This window comes from Bos grunniens, chromosome 14 (assembly GCF_055505025.1).
Source record: "Bos grunniens cultivar Pamir isolate PY7600 chromosome 14, Bosgru_T2T1.0, whole genome shotgun sequence".
In the NCBI taxonomy this organism is placed as follows: Eukaryota; Metazoa; Chordata; class Mammalia; order Artiodactyla; family Bovidae; genus Bos; species Bos grunniens.
In genome coordinates this window covers 68,866,134-68,893,510 of record NC_141178.1, presented here as the reverse complement: position 1 = coordinate 68,893,510, position 27,377 = coordinate 68,866,134, and the positions used below count along the sequence as shown (strand labels likewise).

General features: G+C 43.0%; 2 protein-coding genes and 1 pseudogene across 46 annotated transcripts in view; 2 read left to right on the top strand and 1 right to left on the bottom strand.

Annotated features, from left to right (window-relative positions):
- LOC147359629 (uncharacterized) overlaps positions 1-7,093 on the top strand; it is a 675,420-nt gene extending 668,327 nt beyond the window's left edge. For both annotated transcript variants that reach the window (XR_015141005.1, XR_015140998.1), the window contains one exon: positions 4,195-7,093. The gene's annotated coding sequence lies outside the window, so the exon portion shown is untranslated. The remainder of the gene's footprint in view (positions 1-4,194) is intronic.
- Positions 1-27,377, bottom strand: part of LOC147359626 (uncharacterized) — a 243,029-nt gene that overhangs the window by 174,684 nt on the left and 40,968 nt on the right. For 5 of the 43 annotated variants that reach the window (XR_015141029.1, XR_015141034.1, XR_015141021.1 and 2 more), the window contains one exon: positions 1,162-1,327. The exons of 28 other annotated variants lie outside the window; for them this stretch is intronic. Coding sequence is in view for 1 of the 15 variants with exons in the window: in XM_086337336.1 (XP_086193462.1) it covers positions 26,833-26,838 (6 nt within the window). In the remaining 14 variants the exon portion in view is untranslated. Of the gene's footprint in view, positions 1-1,161; positions 1,328-7,092; positions 7,606-8,468; positions 8,534-21,291; positions 26,839-27,377 lie in introns of those variants that run through there. 10 more of the 43 variants (XR_015141033.1, XR_015141024.1, XR_015141023.1 and 7 more) reach the window with 4 other exon arrangements.
- On the top strand, positions 23,553-25,746 carry LOC147359628 (serine/threonine-protein kinase MARK2-like; annotated as a pseudogene). The gene has a single exon (XR_015140977.1). The product of XR_015140977.1 is annotated as a serine/threonine-protein kinase MARK2-like (transcript).

Genomic DNA, 27,377 nt, shown 5'->3' with positions numbered 1-27,377 from the left:
ACTGGACATAGAACAACAAACTCGTTCCAAATAGGAAAAGGAGTACATCAAGGCTGTATATTGTCACCCTGCTTATTTAACTTATATGCAGAGTATATCATGAGAAATGCTGGGCTGAAAGAAGCACAAGCTGGAATCAAGATTCCTGGGAGAAATATCAATAACCTCACATATGCAGACGATACCACCCTTATGGCAGAAAGTGAAGAGGAACTAAAAAGCTTCTTGATGAAAGTGAAAGAGGAGACCGAAATAGTTGGCTTAAAGCTCAACATTAAGAAAACTAAGATCATGGCATCTGGTCCCACCACTTCATGGGAAATAGATGGGGAAACAGTGGCTGACTTTATTACTGGGGGCTCCAAAATCACTGCAGATGGTGATTGCAGCCATGAAATTAAAAGACGCTTACTCCTTGGAAGGAAAGTTATGACCAACCTAGATAGCATATTGAAAAGCAGAGATGTTACTTTGCCAACAAAGTTCTGTCTAGTCAAGGCTATGGTTTTTCCTGTGGTCATGTATGGATGTGAGAGTTGGATTGTGAAGAAAGCTGAGTGCTGAAGAATTGATGCTTTTGAACTGTGGTGTTGGAGAAGATGCTTGAGAGTCCCTTGGACTGCAAGAAGATCCATGCAGTCCATTCTAAAGGAGACCAGTCCTGGGTGTTCATTGGAAGGACTGATGTTGAAGCTGAAACTCCAATACTTTGGCCACCTCAGGCAAAGAGTTGACTCATTGGAAAAGACCCTGATGCTGGGAAGGGTTGAGGGCAGGAGGAGTAGGGGACAACAGAGGATGAGATGGCTGGATGGCATCACCGACTCGATGGTCATGGGTTTAGGTAAACTCCGGGAGTTGGTGATGGACAGGGAGTCCTGGTGTGCTGCGATTCATGGGGTCGCAAAGTCGGACATTACTGAGCAACTGAACTGTACTGAACTGAGGCAGGATTATTAGCCCATTTTTCCAGGCAAGGAAACTAAGGTAGAGAGAAAACATACAACTTAACAAAGAAAGTTGCTAGTAATAGTGGGAAGAGCTAGAATTCAAACCCAGGCAGTTCAGATGCTCAATCCACACTCTTGACCACTACCCTGTGTTAAATTATAATGTGTCATTTAATTGTACAGTAACCCACCAAGATATATATTGACTTACCCACTTTGAAGATTAACAAAATGAAATCCAAAGAAGACAGGAAATATCTTCAGTCACAGATATGATTAAGTGGTAATGCTCAACTTCACACCCGGGTCCATCAGACTCCATTAAACATTATTTTATATGCTTGTGCTCTTGAGATCAACACAAGTGTGTTCAAAGGCTGAAAGTGAAGTGAAAGTCACTCAGTCATGTCTGACTCTTTGCGACCCCGTGGACTAAACAGTCCATGGAATTCTCCAGGTCAGAATACTGGAGTGGGAAGCTTTTCCCTTCTCCAGGAGATCTTCCCAACCCAGGTGTCGCAACCAGGTCTCCCGCACTGCAGGCAGATTCTTTATCAGTTGATCCACAAGGGAAGCTATGGGAATTAAATAAGACCGTGCATATGTTTTATAAATGCTAAATATACCATAATGATGTTGGATTGAATTTCCTGTGAACACAGTCTTTTGTCACCACCATGCCTATTAACATTAAACAAATAGTCTCTAAATTTTAATCCTATACGTCTATTGGTCTGTTTGTTGGTCTTAAAATGTAATAGTTCATGTATAAATTCAATATATGCATTACTATACTAATAAATCATGAGTCTGTCACATATTAGCTAGTTGTTCCTATGCCAGTTTCTTATCCTATCTGTTCTTCAGCTTCCTAATTCTTTAAATGGGGACAATAGTATATATATATATTAGGTGCTGTGAGAGTTAAGCTAATTAATAGAAGTAGAGCATTTGTAACAGTACCTGGTACACAAGAAAGTGCATAAAACACCAAAATTAACTGTGATTGTGTCTATAAGAAAATATACAAAAATAAACTTTAAAGAAAATGAGAAATATGAGCTAAATAAATTTTATTTTAGTGTACTGATTAATGATATAAACTTTCCTGTCTTACCTAAAACTTTAGCAAGAAAGTATAATTGAACATGTACCACTGCTTTTTAAAGCCTGGGTATAAAACTTTGTGAAACAGTGGTTTGATGGCTTGGTTCTAAATCTCTTTTGGTTTTTAATAGCTGTCTAATTGAAAAATATACATCACAAAGAAACACAGGTCCTTATGGAAAAGTATATCCATATACAAGTCTTGGGGCTTCTCTGACAGCTCAGTTCGTAAAGAATCTGCTTGCAATGCAGGAGACCCCAGTTCGATTCCATGGTCAGGAAGATCCCCTGGAGAAGGGATAGGCTACCCACTCCAGTATTCTTGGGCTTCTCTTGTGACTCAGCTGGTAAAGAATTTACCTGCAATGCGGGAGACCTGGGTTTGATCCCTGGGTTGGGAAGATGCCCTGGAGAAGGAAAAGGCTACCCACTCCAGTATTTTGGCCTGGAGAATTCCATGGACTGTATAGTCCATGGGGTCACAAAGAGTTGGACACGATTGGGCAACTTTCACTTTCATATAAGTCTTATATTTGATCAATGAATTTCCATCTTCTATAATGTTAATCTCTTTTTTTACAAATTAAAAAAGGTATTTAGTATTTATATTTTTTACAGATGACCTTAAAGCCTACCTGAAGTATTCATTTGGACAGTTTTTTAGGAAATTAGAAAATGCATTTTCAAAGCATTATTAACATTGAAATATGAGAGTTTTACAGGTAAAATGAATCAGTCTTAATCAGGAACAAAAGCCCCATAGTGATGGAAATTTTTTTTATATATGCTTTCAAAATACTTTCTCCAAAGCATGAGGTTTCTTGTTTTTTTTTTTTTTTTTTAAGCCATTATTTTCTCATTTATTGTCAAAAATGTCACTTTTATTTCAAAAAGATTGGTTAAGTGGGCATATTTTGTCCAAAAAAATTGGTGCTAGATAACACAGCACCAATAGCTATTGCTTTTAGCTCACAATATATCCAAGAAAGAGTTCAAACCCAGAGGGGCTATGCTTTTCTTCCATTGTTTCATTGTTGTTAGTATTGACCTAAATTGTTAGGGTCATCTTGACCAGTAGATTCTTTGCAGAAAATATTTTAAGTCACTTGCACATTTTAAGAGTGTTCATTTATCATAATCAGTAATGCAGTGTATAAATCCATTTGACCAAGAACATGTAAACTAGAACATATCACTGTATGTTCAGAATAAGGAGGCCATCAATAACTCTGAGTCACAGAGCTCACACTTTCCTTGCAAACCATTGACACAGTATCACCCACTCTCGTGACTGAGTGACAGAGCCAGTATCGATCATATATTCAATACTAGCAAAGTTTGGTGTATTTCTATTTTCTCAAGATTAAAAACTAAATAGAAATTGGAGTTCTAAAACCTGGTGCCTCAGTGGTAAAAATAATCCGTGTGCCAATGCAGGAGACACTACTTCAATCCCTTGTGGGCAAGAGCCCCTGGAGAAGAAAACGGTAACCCACTCCAGCGTTCTTGCCTGGGAAATCCCACGAACAGAGGAGCCTGGCAGCCTACAGTGCACAGGGTCACAGAGAGTCAGACATGACAGCGCCTAAACAACAACAAAACGTTTTCTTCAGGCACCTTAAGGGACAACCTTGCACATCCCTAGAATGTACACACCCTATATTGGAAATGACTGCACTAAGCTGTCTCATGCCAACAGTGACACCACATGGTCACCAAGGAATAACACAATTTATGTTTTTTCCCAGACCTCTATTCTTCCCATTAAAGAGACTCAAGCACTCACAGCTTGCTTCTTTCTGTTCTTCACTATCCTAATTGTCAGATTGGAACTTGTAGCCTGAACCTAACCAGGTCACTTGCCTGATAAACACGAATATTTATGTTTTGACAGGATTTATCTATTTCTGCTTTATTGACTATGCCAAAGCCTTTGACTGTGTGGATCACAATAAACTGTGGAAAATTCTGAAAGAGATGGGAATACCAGACCACCTGATCTGCCTCTTGAGAAATTTGCATGCAGGTCAGGAAGCAACAGTTAGAACTGGACACGGAACAACAGACTGGTTCCAAATAGGAAAAAGAGTATGTCAAGGCTGTATATTGTAACCCTGTTTATTTAACTTATATGCAGAGTACATCATGAGAAACGCTGGACTGGAAGAAGCACAAGCTGGAATCAAGATTGCCGGAAGAAATATCAATAACCTCCGATATGCAGATGACACCACCCTTAAGGCAGAAAGTGAAGAGGAACTAAAAAGCCACTTGATGAAAGTGAAAGTGGAGAGTGAAAAAGTTGGCTTAAAGCTCGACATTCAGAAAACAAAGATCATGGCATCTGGTCCCATCACTTCATGGGAAATAGACGGGGAAACAGCGGAAACAGTGTCAGACATAATTTTTCTGGGCTCCAAAATCACGGCAGATGGTGACTGCAGCCATGAAATTAAAAGACGCTTACTCCTTGGAAGGAAAGTTATGACCAACCTAGATAGCATATTCAAAAGCAGAGACATTACTTTGCCAACAAAGGTCCGTCTGGTCAAGGCTATGGTTTTTCCTGTGGTCATGTATGGATGTGAGAGTTGGACTGTGAAGAAGGCTGAGTGACGAAGAATTGATGCTTTTCAACCGTGGTGTTGGAGAAGACGCTTGAGAGTCCCTTGGACTGCAAGGAGATCCAACCAGTCCATTCTGAAGATCAGCCCTGGGATTTCTTTGGAAGGAATGATGCTAAAGCTGAAACTCCAGTACTTTGGCCACCTCATGTGAACAGTTGACTCATTGGAAAAGACTCTGATGCTGGGAGGGATTGAGGGCAAGAGGAGAAGGGGACGACAGAGGATGAGATGGCTGGATGGCATCACTGACTCAATGGACGTGAGTCTGAGTGTACTCAGGGAGTTGGTGATGGACAGGGAGGCCTGGCACGCTGCGATTCATGGGGTCGCAAAGAGTCGGACACGACTGAGCGACTGATCTGATCTGATCTGATCTGAAGTCAGGTCAAGAGTCTCCCAATGTAACATGTGAAATGTGCAGGATATTGTTCAATTCAAGATTACTCAGCATATGAAGATCCAGGAAGTCCTCCATCCACTAAGAAAAGACCAGCAACAGACAGCGACCTCAAGATGACAGGGGTTATGACCTGCAGTGTGTGGCCCCCAAATTCAGGCACTGAAGCCCCAACCACCAGTACCTCTGGTGTGACTACATTTGGAGACAGAGTCCTTAAAAGGAGATTAAGTCAAGATAAGCCATTGGGGTTGGCTCTAATTCAATCTACTCAGTGTCCTTATAAGAAGAAAAAAATCACACACACAGAGACACCAGGGCTGCCCACGTACCATGTGAAAGCCCACATGAGACACAGCAGGAAAGCAGCTGTCTGTAAGGCAGGGAGACACCAAACCTGCTGGTAGTGCCTTAACCTTGGACGCCCAGCACCAGAACTTCGAGAAAACTAATTTCTGTTGTTTAAAGCACCCAGTCTACGGCGCTCTGTCAGGGCAAACTGAGCAAAGTAACACACTGATCTCATCATTTTCTGCAAAGACTTTTTAAAATGCCACAGCAAGCAGTAGGGAATATTCTCACAATGACTGGAAATACAGGAAATCTCAGCAGAGAAATAAAGACTGGAATGGAAATTTTAGAAAGGTAAGGTGTAACCACCATATCTACATATGTGTACATATAGACATATACACACTAGATGGACACTGAGATGACAGAGAAAACAGTGAACCTGAAAATAGATCAAGAGAACTCATCCACTCTAAACAACAAAGAGAAAGGAGACTGAATAAAAATTAACCAAGTCACAGGGACCTGTGAGGCAAAAATAAAAGGCAAAAATCCTAAAATTAAGGTCCCTTGAGTCCCAAAATTAGAGGAGGAGGAGGATGGTGCTAAAAATACTGGGGGAAATAATGGCTTTAAAAATCCCCAAGTCTTTAGTAAAATACTTAAACCTACAGATTCAAGAAATCAAGCAAAACTCTGACAGGAGAAACTCAAAGAAATCCACACATAGGCCAGTGGGTAGTGGAGACCACAGGACTAACGAATACAGGCAGAAGGGAACATGAATTTTGAACTGGGTATATGTGAAGCCAGACTGTTTTCATATTCAAAGTCACAGCCCAGAGACTTCTCAGCAGTCCTGCTGATAAACAGACCCTAAGTGCCAGCAAAGAATCCAAAGGAGAACTGAACACCCCCTTGAAGGCGAACCAGAGCGTGTTAACTACCAGTGGTGACACCACAATTACAGGCAAAGGTTTGCTGGGCAGAAGGGGGCGCCTGTGAAACGCTGCAGGGCATCGACACAGTGAGCAGCAAGTTCCACCAATTAATGAAGTGCTTCTGAGCAGTTCTGTCTACAAGGTTTCTGAAAGAAGCCACGGCTGCACCAGCTAAGGCCCCTGGGAACTGGGAACAAACTCATTCTCTGGCAGCGGGGATGCGAGAAACCCAGCATCGCCATGGCTACCAGCAGAGCCTCTCTCAAAGCCTTTCAGGAATCTCTACTATTTGTGGAAACTGGGGAGCATTCCCCAAAGGCCAGCATCCCTCTGCTCTCCAACACTTCCAGTGGTTGCCTCTCTTAACCGTCCCTCAATCCAGTTGAAAAGCAAGAGGGCGCCCGTACACTCCACTCATGCTTGGGACTCTTCCTTGGTGACACTCATCAGGAATGCCTCCATCAGACACCCTGCTGGAGAGGTGATCCCAGCATTTTCACTTTGCCAGAAGTCCTGTATGTTCACAGATCCCGATCTGGAACCTCGGTAGCATGCTCTTAAACTCCTTACATGATTGGAGGGGAAAAATAGATCCTCATTGATGTGACCAATGTACCAGTTAAAGGACCCAAGCCTTTCTTTTGCTTTCTGTGTTGTTTTCCCAACATAATTGCAAAGAGAGGTGAGTGACAACTAATGTAATCTCTGTTGTATATTTGCCAGGAAAGCTTCCTACGGGGGCCAGCGGTGGATGTTCATCTGCATTTTTTCAAAGAAAATAAGGAAAACATGTAGATTGGTTTAATAAGTTAATGTTTTGGAGAATAATAGAAATTGATTTTTCAATTAGCTTAAGTTCTTATTATAAATCCAGACTCTCCCAATCAACTAACAAAACAAATATTAAAAGAAACTATCCAAAAAAGAGAGTCTGTGAGGTCTTCTGTTCGGTGGTTCCTCCCAACACTGCACATCTATTTGTCTTTTCTGGTCAGTATATCTCCATTATTCCAGGAGGGATCTCAATTCACTTTTAGAATGATGTCTCTGAAAATTGCCCCTTCTGCAACCTCTGGCCAAATATGAGGCTCTGTTGGGAACCACCAGTGATCATATCTCAATTGCTTAACCCTGGGGTTTGCATCTGACCCACAGCAGGCCAAAGTTCTTCCCAGTGATTTTCAGAATACAGTTAAAGAGGAAACATCTGTTCCCTTTGGGTGGGAAGCTGAAGAAGGGATCCCTGGGTTCCAGATATGGACAAGTGCTTTGTGTAAAGGAATGAAGGTGACCTGCAGAGAAAGGCAAAGACATGGTAAGAAGACATTCTGGTCCTTGGTCTCGGGTGTATTTGGTGGATTGATACATAATGGGCCCCAATAAGCCACGCCTCCTGGGACACACAGCCTTGCACAGTCCCCGTCCACATTAACTTGGTTGGGTCTTGGCCAAGTGACTTGCTTTGGCCATAGGACATCAGCAAACGCAATGCAAGCACAGGCTTGGAAAGCACTTGCACAATGGGACCTACACTTTCTCTTGCTGCTTTCAGAACTTGGTCTTCCAGCCTGCTGGAGATAGATGACCCAGCCAATAGTCAGCAACAGTTGCCAGACATGAGAAAGATCATCATAAACCATTTGGTCCCAGTCACGCCATGATGGAAGGTAAAAGAAAAGCCCAGGTGTCCCAGACACTCCAGCCATCTAGCTAAGGTCACAGCAGTAACACTACGCCCAGGTGACACCACATGGAGCAGAGATGAGTTTCCCAGATGAACCCAGCCCAAGTCACCAATCCACAGATTCATCAAGTACAGATTTGTCTGAATTTAAACTAAAAGTCACTCGATTTTCAAGTGACTTGTTATGAAGACAAAGCTGACTCATACAGCCTTCTTGAAGGTACTCTATTCTTGCTTTTCTCATAAAGGCAATATATTCTCCAGTTTGTCCAATTTGCTGTGTAGGATTAAGTGCCTTCCTAATGGTCAATCACTCCTTTTCCTTTGACTACAAAATCTTCATTTTGTGTAGGGAGGCAATGTACCTAAGTAAACTACTCACTCTGTCCACTTCTCTTTCTGTAGATATCATCATATGACACAGTTAAAGCCTTAGAGAAGGATATGAACAATCAATGAGACAGACCATACCTTTTCCACTTTCTACCTTCTTTCATACTAGAACACAGATGTGATGACTGGGGTCTCAGCAGCCACTTTGATTAAATGAGGGAGAAAAAAAAAAAAAAGAGTAAATGAGCCATGAGTGAAAAATAAAAGACATCAGATCTGATATTGTTGAGCTTCTAAAGCAATGCCATGAGCATCTAACTCCAAAAATGTTACTGTAACAGAAGGGAAAGTGGCAGGGCACAACTTCTCAAGATACACCCCAAGAATGACATACCCCAAGGGCACAACATCAACAAACGAGAATTAAATTGGACCAAGATGGCAAGACCAAGACCTTGATCCTCAATCAGCAAGTGAAATGACACACCCAAGGTGCCCTGACAGTTCCAAGGCAGCGTTAAAAGACCAAGGAGTGGGTGCTGGCCCAAATCTCCGCCCCTTCCCAAAAACAGTTGGAATAATCCTCCCACTCATTAGCATGTGAAATTACCCAGCCTATAAAAACCATTCTGTCTGTGGAGTGTCCTTCTCTCTGAATCTGAATAAATTCACTTCTTACCTATCACTTTGTCTCTCACTGAATTCTTTCTGTGATGAGACATCAAGAACCTGAGTTTCATTAGGTCCAGAAACCAAGTATCATGGGTTTTGGCTGGATTTGAGTTCCAGCCACGTGGGTTCGTTTCCCAAACTGGGTTTTGGCTGGCTTCAAGTCCCAGGACATGGGTTCAAGTCCCAATCTGTGGTAAATGGTTTCATTACTGTACAACATAATCAGAAACTTGGTTCTGAGACAACTGTGTAGAGTGAGTCTCAGGTATACAAAGCCAAATACAATTTCAAATGATTTAAGTTACAGTTTTGTCACTTGTGGCCAGAAGAGTCCTGCCTAGTGATTGGGGCTTTCCTCTGGGGAGTCCTCTGGCTACTTCTGAATGCCACACCTTGAGGTGCCTGACCCCTCTTGACTCTCTGATTTGCCTGCAGACACAAAGTCATTTCCATTTTCCTTCTTAAAATACATGAGATAGTGGATGCTTCCAAAATGTATTTCATTAAAGTCCAAAATAATAAAACACACATATAAGAAATACAAAGAGCATGTAAATGTCATGTTCCCATATTTGATCCTAAAAATGCCAAAAAAGCTTAAGAGCCCCTATTCTAATCTCTTTACTTTATGGTACTAGTTCTCAAAGTGGAGGCCCTGACAGGAGCATCAGTATCTCTGGAGAACTTGTTAGAAATGCGAATTCCCAGGCCAGCCCAAACCTACTGAATCCAAACCATGGTGGTAGGGTGTTTTGCCAAAAGTTTTCACTTTCGTTTCTGGTTCAAAGGATTTGTTAACAAAATAAACCACTCGTTTTATACAAATAAATATTCCAAATATTTATTAGAGAATTATAGAGCTTACTTTCAATATACTAATATTAAAAGAGAAATAGAAATAGCAGAAGATAATCACCAAATTGGAGTCAACATGCCAAATTAAATGGCGCTGGGAAGTCCCAAGTCACAGCACATCTGGAGTCCCATTTGGGAAAAGGTCCCAGGCAGCATGTCTGGTCTGTGTGTGAGACCTCAAAGATTGCAGTTCAGAGTTCCACTATTAATCCCAGGATACAAATAGATACCATCACCAATGTGTGAGCAAACTGCAAGCCTGGGTTCATGGTAATGCTGTTTGTTTTGTCTTGTACAACTCGGAATGTTGTCAAGCCTGGGACTTGGTTGGCCAGGCCCCTCCAGGGGCTCAACCATCTCCACATTCATCTCCCATCTTATCTACGGTGCTGCAAGTTTTGCACTCACGGCAGGCAGTCATTCCTGGTCACTCACAGTCAGGGCAGTGTCCAGGCAGGTTAGAAGCAAGGTCAGAGGCCTGCTTTCTTTGTCTCTGAAGCCTAAGCAAGACCATTTATTTAATTTCCCTCACAGTTAGCCCCAGGATTGTTTAGGCCAAAGAGCATAGGAAGAAGACAAAATAACATGAGCAGTCTTTTTAATTTCTATAAACACCAATGTAGAACATATTGTAGGTTTTAGGGAAAACAGTCCATTCATAGTAATTGATGAAGTGCTCCAATAAGTGGGGTTCTCAAACTCGAGAAGTTGGTCCTTTCACAGGCTTGTCACAGTCTGTCAGTAAATGGGCACAGTTATCAAAGCCTAGATAATTTAACCACCGCTGCAAGAGTCTATGACTTTGTGTTTCTACTGGCCAATGGTAGGGCAGGTGAAGCTGTCTTGGGTGTTGGCCAGGTGATATTCTTGTATGACCACGTGGAGATCCATTTGCTTCATTCTCAAAGAACAAACTTAACAAGAGGGTTAAAGCGGCATACAAGTAGAAGAGCTGTCAAGGTGCCTAGAATAAAAGCTAGCCAGGAAACCAGGACCAGACTTTGGCCCAGGATGTTACTGTTTCTCTAGGTATGAGAAGATGCAAGAGTTTGGGTTCAGAAAAAAGGAAAAACAAAAAAATCTTTACCTGAAAACATCTATCTGAAGGCCTGTTTTGCCCATTTTTCCCAGAGCACAGAGTGAGTGCCTAATTTCTGATATGACCCTGAATTCCTTTAAGGGGGTGCTGAAGTTCAGCAGCGTAGTAGCCATTATTTAATCTTTGCAGTGGCAGTCTGCAAGTGCCAGGCTCCAGGGAGCAGGGCCCCTTCATAGCCATAGATTTGATCATGTTTTGGGGGCATTTCATGGCCATCGGGTCCCATGATGCTGGAAAGGCTCATTCCCAGGTCTAGCGAAGATTCCATCGACAGGCCACTCAGTGTGCTATTAAAGGACCAGGCCCTATGAATAGAAAACGTCTCTGGACCATTCCTGTCTTACTAGCCTCTTGGGCCAGGAAACGATTCCCTCTGTTGCTTCTTCCCATACCTGGCGTTACATTATAATAATCATTGATCTCATATTTTATCAGTGGCTCAGTCACATACTTGGTAATGTAAGAGATAACAATTTTCTGCAACAGGTGACATAGACAATGATATAGATCGCAGTTATCAGTAAGGTCACAAGCAAGAATTTAAGTCAAGAACTTTCCTTAGGTACAGCCCAGTATACCCCAGATCATCTGACTTAGTTAAATGATTACAGCCAGGTATTAATCTCTTGGTTGTACATCACGGAACATCTGATCTTTATCCAGAGATTGACTATTGATATAAACTTTAGAAACAAAATTAGCGTGTCTTTTAATAACTGAACTAAAATTTTAACAATAACACTTAACAAGGAACCATTTCAGAAGTGAGTAACAAAACTAGAATTTAATGTTTAGTGAAACATAAACATTTTTCCTTGTGAGAGCATTAACCTTGCAGCCAGGGAAGGCTTTATCCCATCAAATAAAACTGAGGTTTGTCAGGGAGCTGGGAAAAGCCAAGCGGCCATCTTGGATTTCCCATAGCCCTGACTGATTCATAGCTACCTCTTACCCATTTTAAATTCCCCAGTTTAGGAACAGACTATTGCCATGTTTTAAGGACATCAGGATAGCAACAATCTGGCAGTGAGGGGTTAACTTTGTAGAAGCAGAATGACCTTTAGCTACATGTACCAAAATCTTCATAGATCATTGTGCAATACTGCACATTTACTTTACTAAAGTAACAGAAGATTTTAACAAACATAAATCACTTCAAGGAGGAGAAATTCACAACCTATTGCTCAAAAGCTGCATTCTAAGAAAAGTTTGTTCTCTTAACAGAGAGAGCAAACCAAATTCCAGTCTGGTACCAGCTCACTGTGAGTAACAAAATTTGTTTATCTGGTTAATCTTTGAAAGATTTCTTCATAAATCTTAAAAAAGTAATAGTGTTCTTTCAAAGGTATGAGAGTAAAACCACAGAAGGCATTTTTAAAATCTCATTATATTGCAATTGACAAAGCAACCTGGTCACTACTCTGACATGCAACACTTTACTATGATAAATGGAATTATAACTGACAACATTTTATCAGGATACATCAGGTGTTTATGAATTCCACATATTTTTTAGCATATCCACAGTAACACCAACCACAGGGTTTAACCTGAGAAGATTTATCACTCCTTAAACAATACTTCCCATGTAATTTAACATGTCAAATGAACCCATGTAGTTTAATATCTCTCTTTGAGAAGTCTCAAGGATCCTCTGAAGTACCCCAAAGTGAGCTAGAGGTCAAAAGAACTTCATTAGAATTTAATTTTAGGAAGTTTTGCCAAAACATCAAAAGGTTTTATAATACTTAGTGAGATAGGATCATTTAGGTCACTATGCAACAACAGTTATTCACTTAGCCAAAGTTAACAAAAGATTTCAAAGTAAACATAGAACAGATCACTTTAGGCATAAAGAAACTTAAAACCCATTATCAAAGGCAGTTCAACATCTCAAGAAAATTTGTATTATGCACTAACCTCTTCTTGGGGTCTACTTGCCATAAAACCTGTCTCTCTCTAGTTTTGTTTTTTTAATCACTTTGCTCATTTAGAAACAGCCACCTGTAAGTCAGACCTACTTTCTTTTTTCTTAATAAAATGTAATTATATTTCTCATACTTTTTAACTAAAAACACATTCTCTTTTCCTTAAGCAATCATGAACTGTCCTTTATATTAGCATTCTATAGATTAGTGAACATAAATACCAGTGATAATTTCTAAAAACATTTGCTTTCTTAGAGAGAACATCTCAGGATGGCACCAAACATATTCATTAATTGTCCAAAATCTCTTTAGTTTCTCTGTAAGAGGAAGTTATAGCATCATGCACGCTAAGTTGCTTCAGTCATGTCTGACTCTTGGAGACCTCATGGACTGTAGCCCGCCAGGCTCCTCTGTCCATGGGATTTCCCAGGCAAGAATATTGGAGTAGGTTGCCATTTCCTCCTCCAGGGGATCTTCCTGACCCTAATATTCCTGCTCCTCCTGCACTGTCAGGCAGGTTCTTTACCGCTAGTGCCACCTGGGAATCCCCAAGGGGAGGTTAGTGTTCAGTAATTAATGTTTCAAAATCTTATTTATTTGGAAATGACCTAGCTATTCAATAAACTTTCATCACTTAGTTTAGCACAACCCTAGAAATCCAAATTACCCCAATCTGGAGAGACTATTTAGACAGACATTCCTAAACTCGAATTATTCTTAATAGAGTTTATCTAAAAGCTCTTGTCTCATTTATATTTTTCGTTTTTAAAGTTTCTTCACTCGAGTTACTTTCCTTGTTGACAAAGTTAGTTTACATTAAGCCTAGGCACAATGAAAGTATTACACAATATTGATGACTCAAGACATGTCTTAATTAGATTCGCAAACAGATATCTCTAGTTCACGTGAACCTGAAATGCATTTAGGTTAACTTCTCTTCTAATTGTTTAATTTGTAAGCACTTACTTTTGTTTAAGTCAATTGAATTAGAGCTCATTTACAAACCAACTTCAGCAATGTGACCCAAAAGCAAAGATGTACACTGAGACATAATACATAAATCCAGACAGAGATCTCATAGTTTTCCCCTTGAGACTTAAAATGTCTCTCTCTTTTTGTTTCCCCCCATGACTTGAAATTCTAATTTGGACAAGGCTGAGGACAGATCCAACCAGGCTATTCTGAAGGAGATCAGCCCTGGGATTTCTTTGGAAGGAATGATGCTAAAGCTGAAACTCCAGTACTTTGGCCACCTCATGCGAAGAGTTGACTCATTGGAAAGGACTCTGATGCTGGGAGGGATTGGGGGCAGGACGAAAAGGGGACGACAGAGGATGAGATGGCTGGATGGCATCACTGACTCGATGGACCTGAGTCTGGGTCAACTCCGGGACTTGGTGATGGACAGGGCGGCCTGGCATGCTGCGATTCATGGGGTCGCAAAGAGTCGGGCACGACTGAGCTACTAAACTGAACTGAACTGAGGACAGACAAATTGGGCTGTGCATTTCAAGGACGTGACAAAGGTCGCTTGCTGTGCTGAGTCACTTCAGTCATCTCCAAGTCTTTGCAACCTTATGAAATGCAGCCCACCAGGCTCCTCTGTCCATGGGATTCTCCAGGCAAGAATACTGGAGTGGGCCGCCATGCTCTCCTCCAGGGGATCTTCCTGACCCAGGGATTGAACATGGGTTCAATGCATTTCCTGCATTGGCAGTCAGTTTATCTACCACTAGCACCATCTGGACAGCCCAGGCAAAGGTAACTGGAAGCTTTTTTCTAGGTAGGCTTTTTAACAAGCTCAGATCAGATCAGATCAGCTAGCTGTCTTTCATTGCATATGCAAAAAGCACTGGTTTTGCAGTTTCAAAGTAAAAAAAAAACAATTTCATTTCAATCAGTTTGCTCCAGAATCTAAAGAATATCATGGCCATCCTGTGTCCAAAAGTGTCATCTTTTATAGCCAAAATATAGATCAAATGGTGTTCACATTGTCTCTGACAACAGGGGCAGAAAAGAAACTTGCTAGAGTGGGGGAAGGAGTTGGGGAAGCTAGGTTCCCCCTCTCCTCTGAGAAATAGAGGAAGCTAGAAAGCAATTAGCTGATACAGAAGGAAACAGAGGAAGAAGGGGGGCAGATAAGGCAGCAGCAAGATAGCAAGTGGACAAAGAAAGGAGAGAGAAAGGAGAGTTAGGGCTGTGGACTGGCTCAAGGGAGAGCTGATCTAAAGGAAAATGAAGATTGATCAGTTAAATATAATTTTGGCATGGTAACATGGACAACCATCCTCACAGATCACATAATTCATTTTCCAATTGTAACTTCTCTCTAGACAATTTTAAGTTAGCTTCACGTACCTTACAGGAGGCAGAAAGGAGGATCAAGCCTCTTATCCAGCACGGCACATTCTTATCCTTTCTCAGTCAGTGTGACCCACAAACATTCAATAACTTTTAAAGGTTTGGCCCACTTTAATGTAAAGTTCCAATTCTCACACAATCCAGTGAATCTGTCTCATGTGTTAGCTAATGAGCAATAAGGTGAATCTTCCCATCTGGGAATAAAAAAAACTTCATCAATCTTAATCTCTATCTTATTATTATTAGAGTGGCATTTTGTTTCACAAGTCCTGCTCACAGCACCAATTAATGTTTTGCCGGAAAGTTCTCCTTTTTGTCTCAGGTTCAAACACTTTGTTAACAAGATAAGCCACACATTTTATGCAAATAAATAATACAAATAATTATTAGAGAATTATAGAGCTTAATTTCAATATACTAACATTAAAAGAAGGCAGAAATAGAAACAGCAGAGGATACATCACCAAATTGGGTTCAACATTCAGACTTAAACAGAGCTGGGAAGTCCCGTGTCACAGCGTATTTGGAGTACCAATTGGGAAAAGGTCCCAGGCAGCGAGTCTCCTCAGTGCGTGAGACTTCCAAAACTGTAGTTCAGGGGTTCCTGCTTATAATCCCAGGACCCAAACTGATATCATCAATCTGTGAGCAAATTGCAAGCCTGGGTTCATGGCCAGCCCCGCTCCAGGGGCTCAACAATCTCAAGATTCATCTCCCATCTTATCTGTGGTGCTGCAAGTCTTGCACTCACAGCAGGCAGTCACTCCCGGTCACTCACAGTCAGGGCAGTGTCTAGGCAGGTTAGAAGCAAGGCCAGAGGCCTGTGTTGCTTTGTCTCTGAAGCCTAAACAAGACTATCTATTTTACTTCCCTAACATGGGGGTAGCAATAAGTGCTTTAAAAAGCTATGCAGGAGATTCTGATGTAGCCAGTGTCTGACAGCCACTACCTTAGAATACTTATCTGCCAGTTTCTTGTGGCTTCTTTTCTTCCAGGCAGTGTTAGGTAGAGCCCAGGGTTTGGAATCGGAGTCCTTGGTGCCATATTGTGACCTCAGCATATCATCTGTGACATCTTGGGCCAATTGACCAACCTCTAACTCTGGGGTCTTAATTTCTGCACAGGTAAAATGGGATATTCCTTGACATGATTGTTGAAAGGTTAAGTGAGATGAGACCAGCCAAATGACAACTCATCTGTCCCACTGCATGCAAGTACTGAACAAAGTCAGCGAGTCCTCTTAAAGTCTGCATCTCAGTTATGTGGCCATGGGTCAGTCTGGTGTGTACAGTCATCTTATCTTCAAAAAAAAAAAAATTCTCTAAATTCAGTTCAAATCTCCTAATACCCCTAGATACTCCCACTCCAATCAGGTGTCAAGATGAAGAGTCCAGTTTATTTCTTAACTGATTTACTACAATTACTGACACATCACTCCCAGGCCTTTCCTGACTGAGGATGGAGGAATTTTCCTCTGGAGCATTTCCATCCTCCCCAACTTCAACGGGCTTCCATCAATCTGCTTCTCTCCACTAAATCATAAACAGCCTCCAACTGTATCATAAATGCTCTCAGAGAAAATCACATTCAGAATCAACCATTCACTCACGGGAACCAATATAGAAACATCAGAAGGTAAGATGGACACAGGAACACAGTCCATTTTTATGTTTGTTTGTTTGTATGTTTAATAGTTTATTATTTTGAATAAGGAATCCATACTGTGATTAAAAGGTTTAAATATGATAAAAGAGAATGTAATGCATAGTTATTCTCTTTCCCACCTTTGGCACTTACGTTCCAACTCAAGGCAACCATGTTTATGAATTTTTAAGTAAACTTACAGAAAGTCTGTATGTGCAAAAATCACGGGGGAAAACTCATTACATGTGTGTGTGTGTGTCTGTGTATCTCATCCTTTGTTTTCCACAAAATGTAGAACATTATACACAGTTTGTACCAGGAACATGGAAAGCATGACCAATAAGATTAACAAGAAATCCGGATAATCTGCAAAGTCCAACAGAGGGCATGCCTGATAATCTGGGTGATGTTTCTGCAATAAAAGAATCGTACCCTGCCTTTTGTGTCTCTGGCTGCACAGCTGCTCTTTTGATGGCTGTGTCCGCGTGTGTGTGCATGTGTGCGTGTGGGTACACACAATGTCCAATACTTGCTCAGTAGATGCTTGCTATATGTCTGAAGGCAAATCAAAATCTTTATAGACAGGATTTATATTTTACACTCAAGATCAGATATTCTCCAAGTGGTCCTAAAATTCAGATGATGAATGACAGCTTCCAATACTACACACATATATATCTATAATCAAAATAGACAGCATAGAGAAGTTTTCTTTTTTAAACTGTGGACTTTAGAATTAGACACACTTAAACATGAAGCCTAATTCTGTTATTTTCTCTTTGTCTTTTTGGAAAACTAGTTCAGCTATCTATGCTTCTATTTCCCCATCTGGAGATAATAAAAATCTCACAAAATTGTTGTAACTTAAAATCACCTATGTAAAACTCTCCGCATATTCCTCATGCATAGCAATGGAATAAATGGGAATAAACTGAATGACTTTTAAAGCCTTCCCAGATTATTTCTTGTATTTTTTAATAGAAAAAATATATCACTTTTAAAGGAAGTGTGTATCAGCTCATAGATACTATTACATTAGGCTTTAGAAACTTACTTTTGATGAATTAGTCACTCTGATCATTTAACTATGGAAACAGCATATGTGTGGCTGAATTAGAAGCTCTCAGCCCTGCTCTACAGGAGCCATAGAGACTGGGTTACTAGTGGAGAATGAATAATTCCCCAAAGTGTTCATGGGGAGCAGAGGACTTGAAAGAGGTATTGGACCTCCTAGTGCTAGGTCCCGTTTACTCTCAGTGTGATCTTTGCAGTCAATGAACACTGTGTAAGCGATGGGGCTAGAGAATTAAGTATAAACCTAACCACACTGCAGTGGAACAGCCTTTTCGCCTAAATACACTTCCCCAACTAAACTCAAAACCTTGGTGGTCCCATATGACTAATGTCCAGGCCCTAATTCTCTCTGAATCCCTAGAACAGAAATAGTTATCTGGCACGTGGCCTGGGCTAACTATTTGTTACTTGCTGATGGAATCAATGAACGCCTTTTACAATAGTTATGGTGGCAAACAGTGTCCTTTTTAGGTCAACAATAATCGCCTTTAAGGGGCTTCCCAGGTGGAGCCAGTGGTAGAGAATACACCTGCCAATGCCAGAGACACAGACACATGGGTTTGAGCTCTGGGTAGGGAAGATCCCTGCAGAAGGAAATGGAAAGCTGCTCCAGTATTCTTCCTGAAAATGTCCATGGACAAAGGAGCCTGGTGGACTACCATGGGCTATAGGCCACGGGGCTGCAAAGGGTCGGACACGACTGAGCAAATACAGACAAGAGCCTTTAACATTGAAGAAAGCAGCTCACCTACATGCTGCTCTGCCTCTCATCCGTGCAATCCACATGCAACTGAGAGAACCCACACGGGGCCATGTCAAAGGACATCTGAAACGCCAGGCTCACCTCACCTACTCTTTGGAAACAACTGCCGAAAACATTCTGTGAGCATGCTTTCACAAACACACACTCACACACACTTTCCCCACAGAAATAGTGAGCACCTTAACTACAAATTCATCCTCAGGATTAGGAGGAGGCATTTAGTTTCCCAAAGAGGAATAGTCTTAGAAGTATTCTGATCTGGTTCTGGGAATCATACATTAATGCAAAGATTTAAATCGTGATTTTCTAATATTCCAGTAATGATAACTATTTAAAATTAATGAAAAGAATAATGTGTTAGTCACTCAGCCATGCCCAACTCTTTGCAACCCAATGGACTGTAGCCCAACAGGCTCCTCTGTCCATGGAATTCCCCAGGTAAGAATACTGGAGTGGGTTTCTATTCCCTTCTCCAGGGGATCTTCACACCCATGGATCAAATCAAGGTCTCCTGCATTGCAGGCAAATTTCTTACCATCTGAGCCACCAGGGGCCCTTTCTGACTGGCTCATGCTTGCTCACAGACTCCCCTTACTTGGCATTTACTCTGAACATATAAAAATATACAGATTCCCAATCCTTATCTCTTGACATCATCCTAAATCTGTCCCAGTAAGTCTACGCCCTGGGTTTCTCTATTTTTATACACTTCAGAGTGATTCCAGTTCCAGGGATGAGAACCATTCACTTGAATCACCTCACCCCTTTCCATTCCTAACAGTCAATGAGTGAGAAGCTGTGACAGGTGAGAAGGCTGTAACAATCTATCAGCCCACAGATCTTGAGGGGCCTGGTGTGACTCCTGGAAAGTTGCACCACCCGCCAACCCCTTAAATGTCCATGTGAAAGCTGCAAGCCAGGTATGAGAGGATACCCATCCCAGCTATATGTCAGCTCCTCAGTCAAGAGTATACTTTACTGGGATCCCCTGAACAGACTTCACAGATTTTCTCAGGCTCCTTGCATGAGTCTGATGAGACCACATGTCAGTCACAATCCATGCTCCGTGTTTCTCCAGTCCCCGGAGCTAAGCCAATCATCTAGAGGCATCAGCTCATCGTAGAAGATTCTACCCCTTGTTCCCAGGTTCTTTCCTTATTGAAACCTCAAACGCCATTTCATCTAGACCCATGATCTGAACCTTCCCCTTTGCAAAAAGTCCAGAACCACGAAATGACATTGAAACTTTGTCACCTGGGTGTGTGTAAGGACCTGGGGTAAGTACCACTACAAGATGAACCAATCACCCTGTAATCGTCTTTAGCACCCCACATCAATAGGAGTCAATCATTATTTGTGCAACTTTTCTCTGATAGCACCTAACACCACCGTAATCTGACAAACACTTGTATGTGTGGCCTGGTGCGCTGCAGTCCATGGGGTCACAGAGTTGGACACGACTGAGCGACTGAACTGAACCGTGTAATTTCTTACCCAATAAGCCTCCTCCAGAAAACTAGCGTTATTATCATAGAGACTTGGACTTGTTTTGCTCACTCACATCCCCAGCACCTAGCACAGAGCCTAGCACACAGTGCTCAGGGAAGTCGTACTCATTAATACAGGAGAATGGGTCTTCTTATGGTTGCACAGGATGCTACTTTCCTGCCCACTAAGAAATTTCTCTTTCAGAATCAGTTTGTGACTATATTGCTCATACCAACCATGGGGATTCTGAATTCCCTCACGAGGTTCAGAGGATTAAGTAAACATAAGATGCACAAGGAAGCTCAGGAAGTTGTAGGTATCCTGCCATGTTGAAGTCTCAAGTCAACAACCAACAGACACAGGCTGTCTATACTAGTTGAGGAGAAGGGTGATGGACAACTCTACAAGACCCCTGTTCTGCTCCTCTGATACCTACCACCCTAGATACCGCAGGCAAGTACGCACTGCAGATTAAATGCCCTGCTTCTGACAGAGAAGAAGCATCAGAAGCCTGTATTCTGAAGGGTATTGACTGGGACTTGAGGAAATAGCAGAGGAAGGGACATACAGCGGAATGGGTAAAAGGAGAGAAAAATCTTAAGGGAGAAAGACAAGTGAGTCCAAATGTGTTTAACCAGTCAGTCAAGGTATATTTTTATCCTGATTTACGAAGTACTCCTTCTACCAATAAGCTGAAGCATCTTTCTTAAACCCTCACCTAATATTTGAGCAACATAATGGGGATTAAATCAATTTTTCATATTTTATAGAGCCAAAGAAGCTACAATGAGTTTGTAAGAATCCAGAATGATTCAAATCATCAGAGGTTTTGGAGATGGGATGGATCTTCCAGAAATCTTCCCATTCAAATGCTTGACTTTGGATAACGCTTAATTTCCCCCATTTTATAGATAACACAAGCTAGTTCTAGGACTGAGATTCGGTGAGAAAGGTGTGAAGGGCCTCAAAAGAGCATAACCTGGTCCATTATACACAGCGTTTGGCAAAACTATGCTTATGACTCAGATAAGCTAGGACCTTATCCAAGTAACCCAGAGATTCCCAGACTCATCAAAATTTATTTCAAAAACTTTTTAATAACTGATTTCTATAAGCCAGTTTCTGTTCAAAAACCTTTAATCCTCACAACAAGCTGGTGAAGTAAATACAATCAGTATTTTGATTTTACTAGCGAAAAAAAAAAAAAAAAGTACAGAGAGGTCAAGTATGTTTCTTGAAATTGCACAACTAAAAAGCAGCCAACCAATTCTTAAAATTGGCAATAAAAAAGATAATCCAGGAGATCTCCCTCATATGGAAGGAGGCTTTACCAACAGCCCTCCTCCAAACTCACATTGCTCCGAGAGAACAGGTTGGTTTTAGCCCCTATGAGATATTGTATCAGAGACCATTTGTTTATTTCAATGACCTCTTTTTAGATCCAGAGACCCAAACCCTTAGAACTTACACTATGGTCATTGGGTAATTCCAATAAGAAATGTGATTGTGGGGTGTCAACCACGACCCAAAGGAATCTGACGGACCTCCACTGTATACCCCTACCTACTAATTAAGGTTTGGAAAGATGCTTTCCCAAAAGTTCAACTCCAGCCCACACGGAAGGGCCCTTACCCCGTAATACTCTCGCCCTCCACAGCACCCAAGTTACCAAGGCATGACTCCTGGATTCACCACTCTCAAGTAAAGTTGTGGAATAAAATAGGAGAAGATACCTGATATATCTGCGAGCCTCTGGAAGACTTCTGATATCTATTCAGGACTACAGATAAGTGTCATTCTGATGAATATCCAAAAAGTTAAGCTCCTGGGGATAAGCTTTCTTGGGACGGTGCCTGTGTTCAGTCTGAGCTACTTCATTGTCTCTCTCTTGGTTTGTGTTAGTCAGGGAGATCCTTTGCATGTCTGTTATCAGTTCCCATAAGACCATACTCAGGACACCCCGATGTGGTTCATGTACCTCTGGTGCTGTTACTCTTATATATACTCCTTAGGTCTAGCCACCACAGAAATCATGAACATGCTCAATAAGACTAGCTGTGGTATGTTCTAACCCAAGTCTTAACAAGCTGACTTATATCAATAGGTCAGGACTGAGCACCCAAAACTTATTCAACACTAATCAAATCCTGGACAAGGTCCCCACAGCAACCTGGTTTCAGTCAATAAGGATACAGTCCTACCGTGCTTCGGGCCTAAAATTCTGTTTGCTCCCTCTTCCCTCAACTTACTTAATTTACTTCTTCTCAGGTGAACAATGGAGAAGGACATGGCAACCCAGTCCAGTATTCTTGCCTGGAGAATCCCAGGGACAGAGGAGCCTGGTGGGCTGCCGTCTGTGGGGTCGCACAGAGTCAGACACGACTGACGTGACTTAGCAGCAGCAGCAGCAGCAGGTCAACAAAATACAGGCTCAACTTCTGATACAACAGGGATATCAACCCCTGACCCCTCTGACGACTTCCTCAAGCCACTCCCCCTTGGATAGACATCAGCAGCCCTTACTGGCCCTCCTCATTGACAGCTAGCAAGTGATGGACACCCCAAGGCCCCTCACTGCCCCAACTCAGCAGGAAGTAGCCAGAATGAATGACACCCATTTCCCCAATGAATTGGGGTCCATACACTTGAGGGGGGACTGTTACGTAGGAAGTTAAACATGAGCAACTTGAAGGGAGGCCTGGCTGAAAGGGATGTAAACTCATCTCTAAACTCCATCCCAGACACACCCTGGAGAGCGCACAGATATATTACAAAATAACCACAGAGACTTTTCAACTCCTGCACATGCGCCTAGGCACACCGTGGAGACAAAAAGACCACAGGGGCTTCTCCTAGTAACCTTAGGCAGTTAGGAGACCATTAAGGACTCATGAATATTCTACATCTAACAGACAGAATTATGGGGAGACAGAAACAACACAGCCAGCTGCTAGACAACTTATAATTGTCAATCAGCCTTGAGCATGTGCCCATTTGCATTCCCTTTCATTGACTGGTGGTGGGTACAAGCCCTATTTGACCTGGGCATAATCAAAAGGAAATGTAAAAAGGGGAAGCCAAGAGGGATCAACGGGGTGAGGAGGACTCCTTTGGGAGCGCTGGACTAGGAAAAGATCTGTCTGCTTGAGCTGAACTGAGCTGTAACTTGTCTGCTGTTCCACACCTTTTGGTCCATCACTCCACAATTTTGTTGCAACAAAACAGGAAACGAGGAAGAGAAATAAACCAACCTGACAGCTCTACAGTGTTGTTAGCATCCTCGTCACTGTTAGCACACTGTTAGTCACTGTTAGTGAGGGCTGGTAATAGAGTTAGGGATGCAGGACCTCATGGCCATCTCCATTAGGAAGGTGGCTCATATTGAGAACCATGAGATCCTTGACACAATTGGTGAAGGCCAATTCGCCAAAGTGAAGTTGGCCCGGCATGTTCTGACCAAGGAGGTGGTAGCCATTAAGGTCATTCAAAAGACCAATCAGAGCTCCTCCGGCCTCAAGGAATGCAATCAAGAGATTAATAGCCTAAAAACAATAAGCCACCGAAATATTGTAAAACTACTGGAAGTTATTGACACGGAGGAGGCTCTATTTATAGTAATGGAGTACGTCAGTGGAGGAGACTTGTCCACCTACTTGGAGGCCAAAGGCCGCTTGACGGAGGGGGAGGCCCGAGGCCTGTTCTGCCAGCGGGTCTCGGCTCTGCAGCACTGCCACCAGCGGGGCGTGGTGCACCGGGATTTGAAGCTGGGCAACCTCCTCCTCGATGCCAACAACAACGTCAAGATCTCCGACTTCAGCCTTAGCAACCAGTGGCACCCACAAAAGAAGCTAGACACTTTCTGTGGCAGCCCCACGTTCATGGCCCCAGAACTCTTCCTGGGGAGGCCTTATACAGGCCTAGAGGAGGATGTGTGGAGCCTCGGTGGCATCCTGTACACCATAGTACCTGGATCCCTCCCCTTCAGGGGACAAGATTTCTGGGAGCTGTGGCAGCGTGTGCTTAGGGGGCACTACCATATGCCCAAATATTCATCTAACAAGATAACAGACTTACTAGACTGTATGGTAACACTGAACACTACCAAAAGAGGTACTTTAGAAGATGTTTGGCAGCATCCATGGGTGAACAGGGGCCAGGAGGAGCCACTCCCGCCAGCCTGTGAAGAGCACCCTGGGGTGACAGTGGAGACAATACTGGGCTGGTGCAGAGACCAAATACCGGGCTTAGACATAAGCAGCGGCAGTGACATGAATGAACCCAAGGTGAGGACCCGCACCATCACTGTGAGACTGGGCGTTTCCTCCAACCTCAGCAGCCAAGAACATAAGCCTACTCCCAGCCCTGAGATGTCCATGCTTATTCCTGCCTGGCTTTGGGAGACCATTCAGCAGCAGGAGAACCAGGAGTCAATGGAGAAGACCAGAGAGCCTGCCACTCCCCTACCCTGCCCGGAGGCGAGGACCGTCACCCCCAGCCCAGCCCCCTCCACTTGCAACACACGCGATGCCAGCAGCCCGAGCCACCGATCATGCCGGTGAACACCACAACACGTGCAGGACCGGGCTCACCTGCGACACCTGCGACAGGCGTGACAGCAGCCACACCCGTGATACCAGCGTTACCCGAGGCACCAGGGACACCCGTGACACCATCAGCACCTGCGACACCATCAGCACCTGCGACAGCTGTGATACCAGAGGTACCAGCCTCACCTATGACGCCCTAAGCACCCCGGCCACTACTGAGCCGTGCAACGTATATGACACCCGTGGCACCTGCGATACCTGTGACACCAGTGTCACCAGTGACCGCTGCCTCACCCGTGACACCAGAGGCACCCATGACACCAGTGTCACCCGCGGACCCGCATCGCCCACAACACTCACAGAACCCATGGCACACAGGACAACCACATCCCCTGTGACAACACCTGTAACACCAATGGCACCCATGACATCAGCGGAAAGTCCCTGAAGGAACCACCTGCCTCCCGGATGTGCTGATGCGCAAAGCTCCACCCTTGTTGGGTAACCCGAGAATATGTCCCAGTCACTCCCTCTGGCCTCACCCAGAAAAAGAAGGGGGTGGCTGGAAGAATCTTGAGATGGCTCTCTAAATATATTTGCTATGGCCTGCCCATAAAGAGGGCTAATATTAAAGTGATAAAAGAAACAGCCAAAGGATGACCTGCAAAGCTCCCGATGACCTGGTCATGTTCCCACCTGGATGATGGGATTCAAATCCAGCACCTCCACCACCTTCAGGAAAGCCTCCTATCCAAAATCCTGGCCAGCTCTGAGGATGCTATGGAGTGGTCTGGGTGACCAGAAGAGGCACCACCCTGGCCTGGCTGCCCCTCCTCCCCTGCTGGGTGAAACTTCAGAGACTGGACTGTGCCCTGGGGCATGTCCTCCATCCTCCACACTTCTGTCTTTCATGTTGCTGGGGAGGGGATAATGCTTGTCATCTCCTTGGTTCTTCATAGTCTTAATAAACTTTATGCTCCAGAAAGATGCATCACACTCTGTTTTGCTTTCTCTCTGGTTTGAGAAGTGTGCAGTCATGTAGTACTTGGCGTTAATGACCTAAGAATTAGCACAATCATTCCCAAGAGCAACAATTGCTGCACTCCAGGGCAGAAAGATTATTATCCCCCTGCACTGACATTACCTAATATTTTCAGAAGGGTCAAAGGGAACTTTTGATCCCTGCAGCCTGTGTTAAAGGGACCAGGACGTCTGGGATAGGCTAATAAGTCCTGTGAACCAGCCGGTGTGTGGTGTGGTCAGGTCCCCATGCAGATGACTTTCTTGAATATCCTGCAGCAGTTGGGTTCTCTCCTTCTCCCATGGGGAAGGGCCCTGATGTGTGAGATGTTTAAAAATTTTCTGATGTGGATCATTTTTAAAGTCTATTAAACTCGTTACAATATTGCTTCTGTTTTATATTCTGGTTTTTCGACCTGGAAGCTTGTGGAATCTTTGCTCCCCAACCAGGTTGAACCTGCAACCCCCTGTGCTGGAAGGTGAAGTCTTAACTACTGGACCACCAGGGAAGTCCCTCTTTTATCTTAATTTTTTTTTACTGTGTGGGTTTGACTACAGGGACTGGCTGACTATCAAAAATATTAGATTTGTCAGCGTTCCCTGGTTCCCTGGTTCAAGGAGCCACTGAACACAGGGGTGACTGGAACAGGGTCTTCTTCCCAGAGGCCTGGCTCTGGGGGCGCACGCTCTGGGGGCACACCCTCTCAGAGGCATCAGCTGCACCGTTCTGTGGGCTCTTGTGTGCTTACATGTCACTTGCTGACTGCGCATTTCTTCACCTCCACACGCAGAGCATTCTGGCCGCTCGCCCGCGAGCCACCTCCTGGCGCAGTCACAAAATGGTCTACAAGATTCTAAGACAATCAGGCTCTTTCTGTTTTTCTTCTCAGCTCTTAGCTCTTTGTTTTCTATATCAACAGAGTCACTGACTTTTTTTTTTTCTTTTTTCTTCTCTTCACCTGGATTCTGTAGCAAGGATTCTGGGATCCTAGGAACTGGCCCAGTATACAAGGATCCTTCCCCTTTCTTCTCATTTCTTCATTACTGTCTCTCAGTTCTGCATCAGAAAAAAAAACCCATGTGCCAAGTTAGTGAAAACAGATCTCTCACTGCAGAGGGGGAGAAAGAGAGACACTGACAGACCAAACAATAATTATGTTAATTGGATGGGAAGGAGAGGAAGACTTGAATGGATTCTTCCTCTACTATAAAACAAAGGTAATCAGAGAGCAACGAACTCTGGATACATGGTACATCCTAACGGCAGTCAGGAAGGAATAAAGCAATCTGATGTGAGGAGATGGGCTGGGCTGCTGGTCATCCCACATCTGAGATGACATTCTCAGCTGGCTTTTAGGTGAACCCTTCTATCTCAAATGAGGGATTTCAATTCGTTCACAGGATAACCACTTTCAGCCATCAATTTCTCTGATAAACATCATTCATATGCACAGAGTGAAATGTGTTCATTTTGGATATTTCCTGAAATCCAACTCACTAATTCACAAAGCCTTGGGAGTATCTCCCTACAAGATGCTTATTAATTACAAAGTTGAACTTTAAATCTACATTGGAGAAACTTCACAGACACCACCT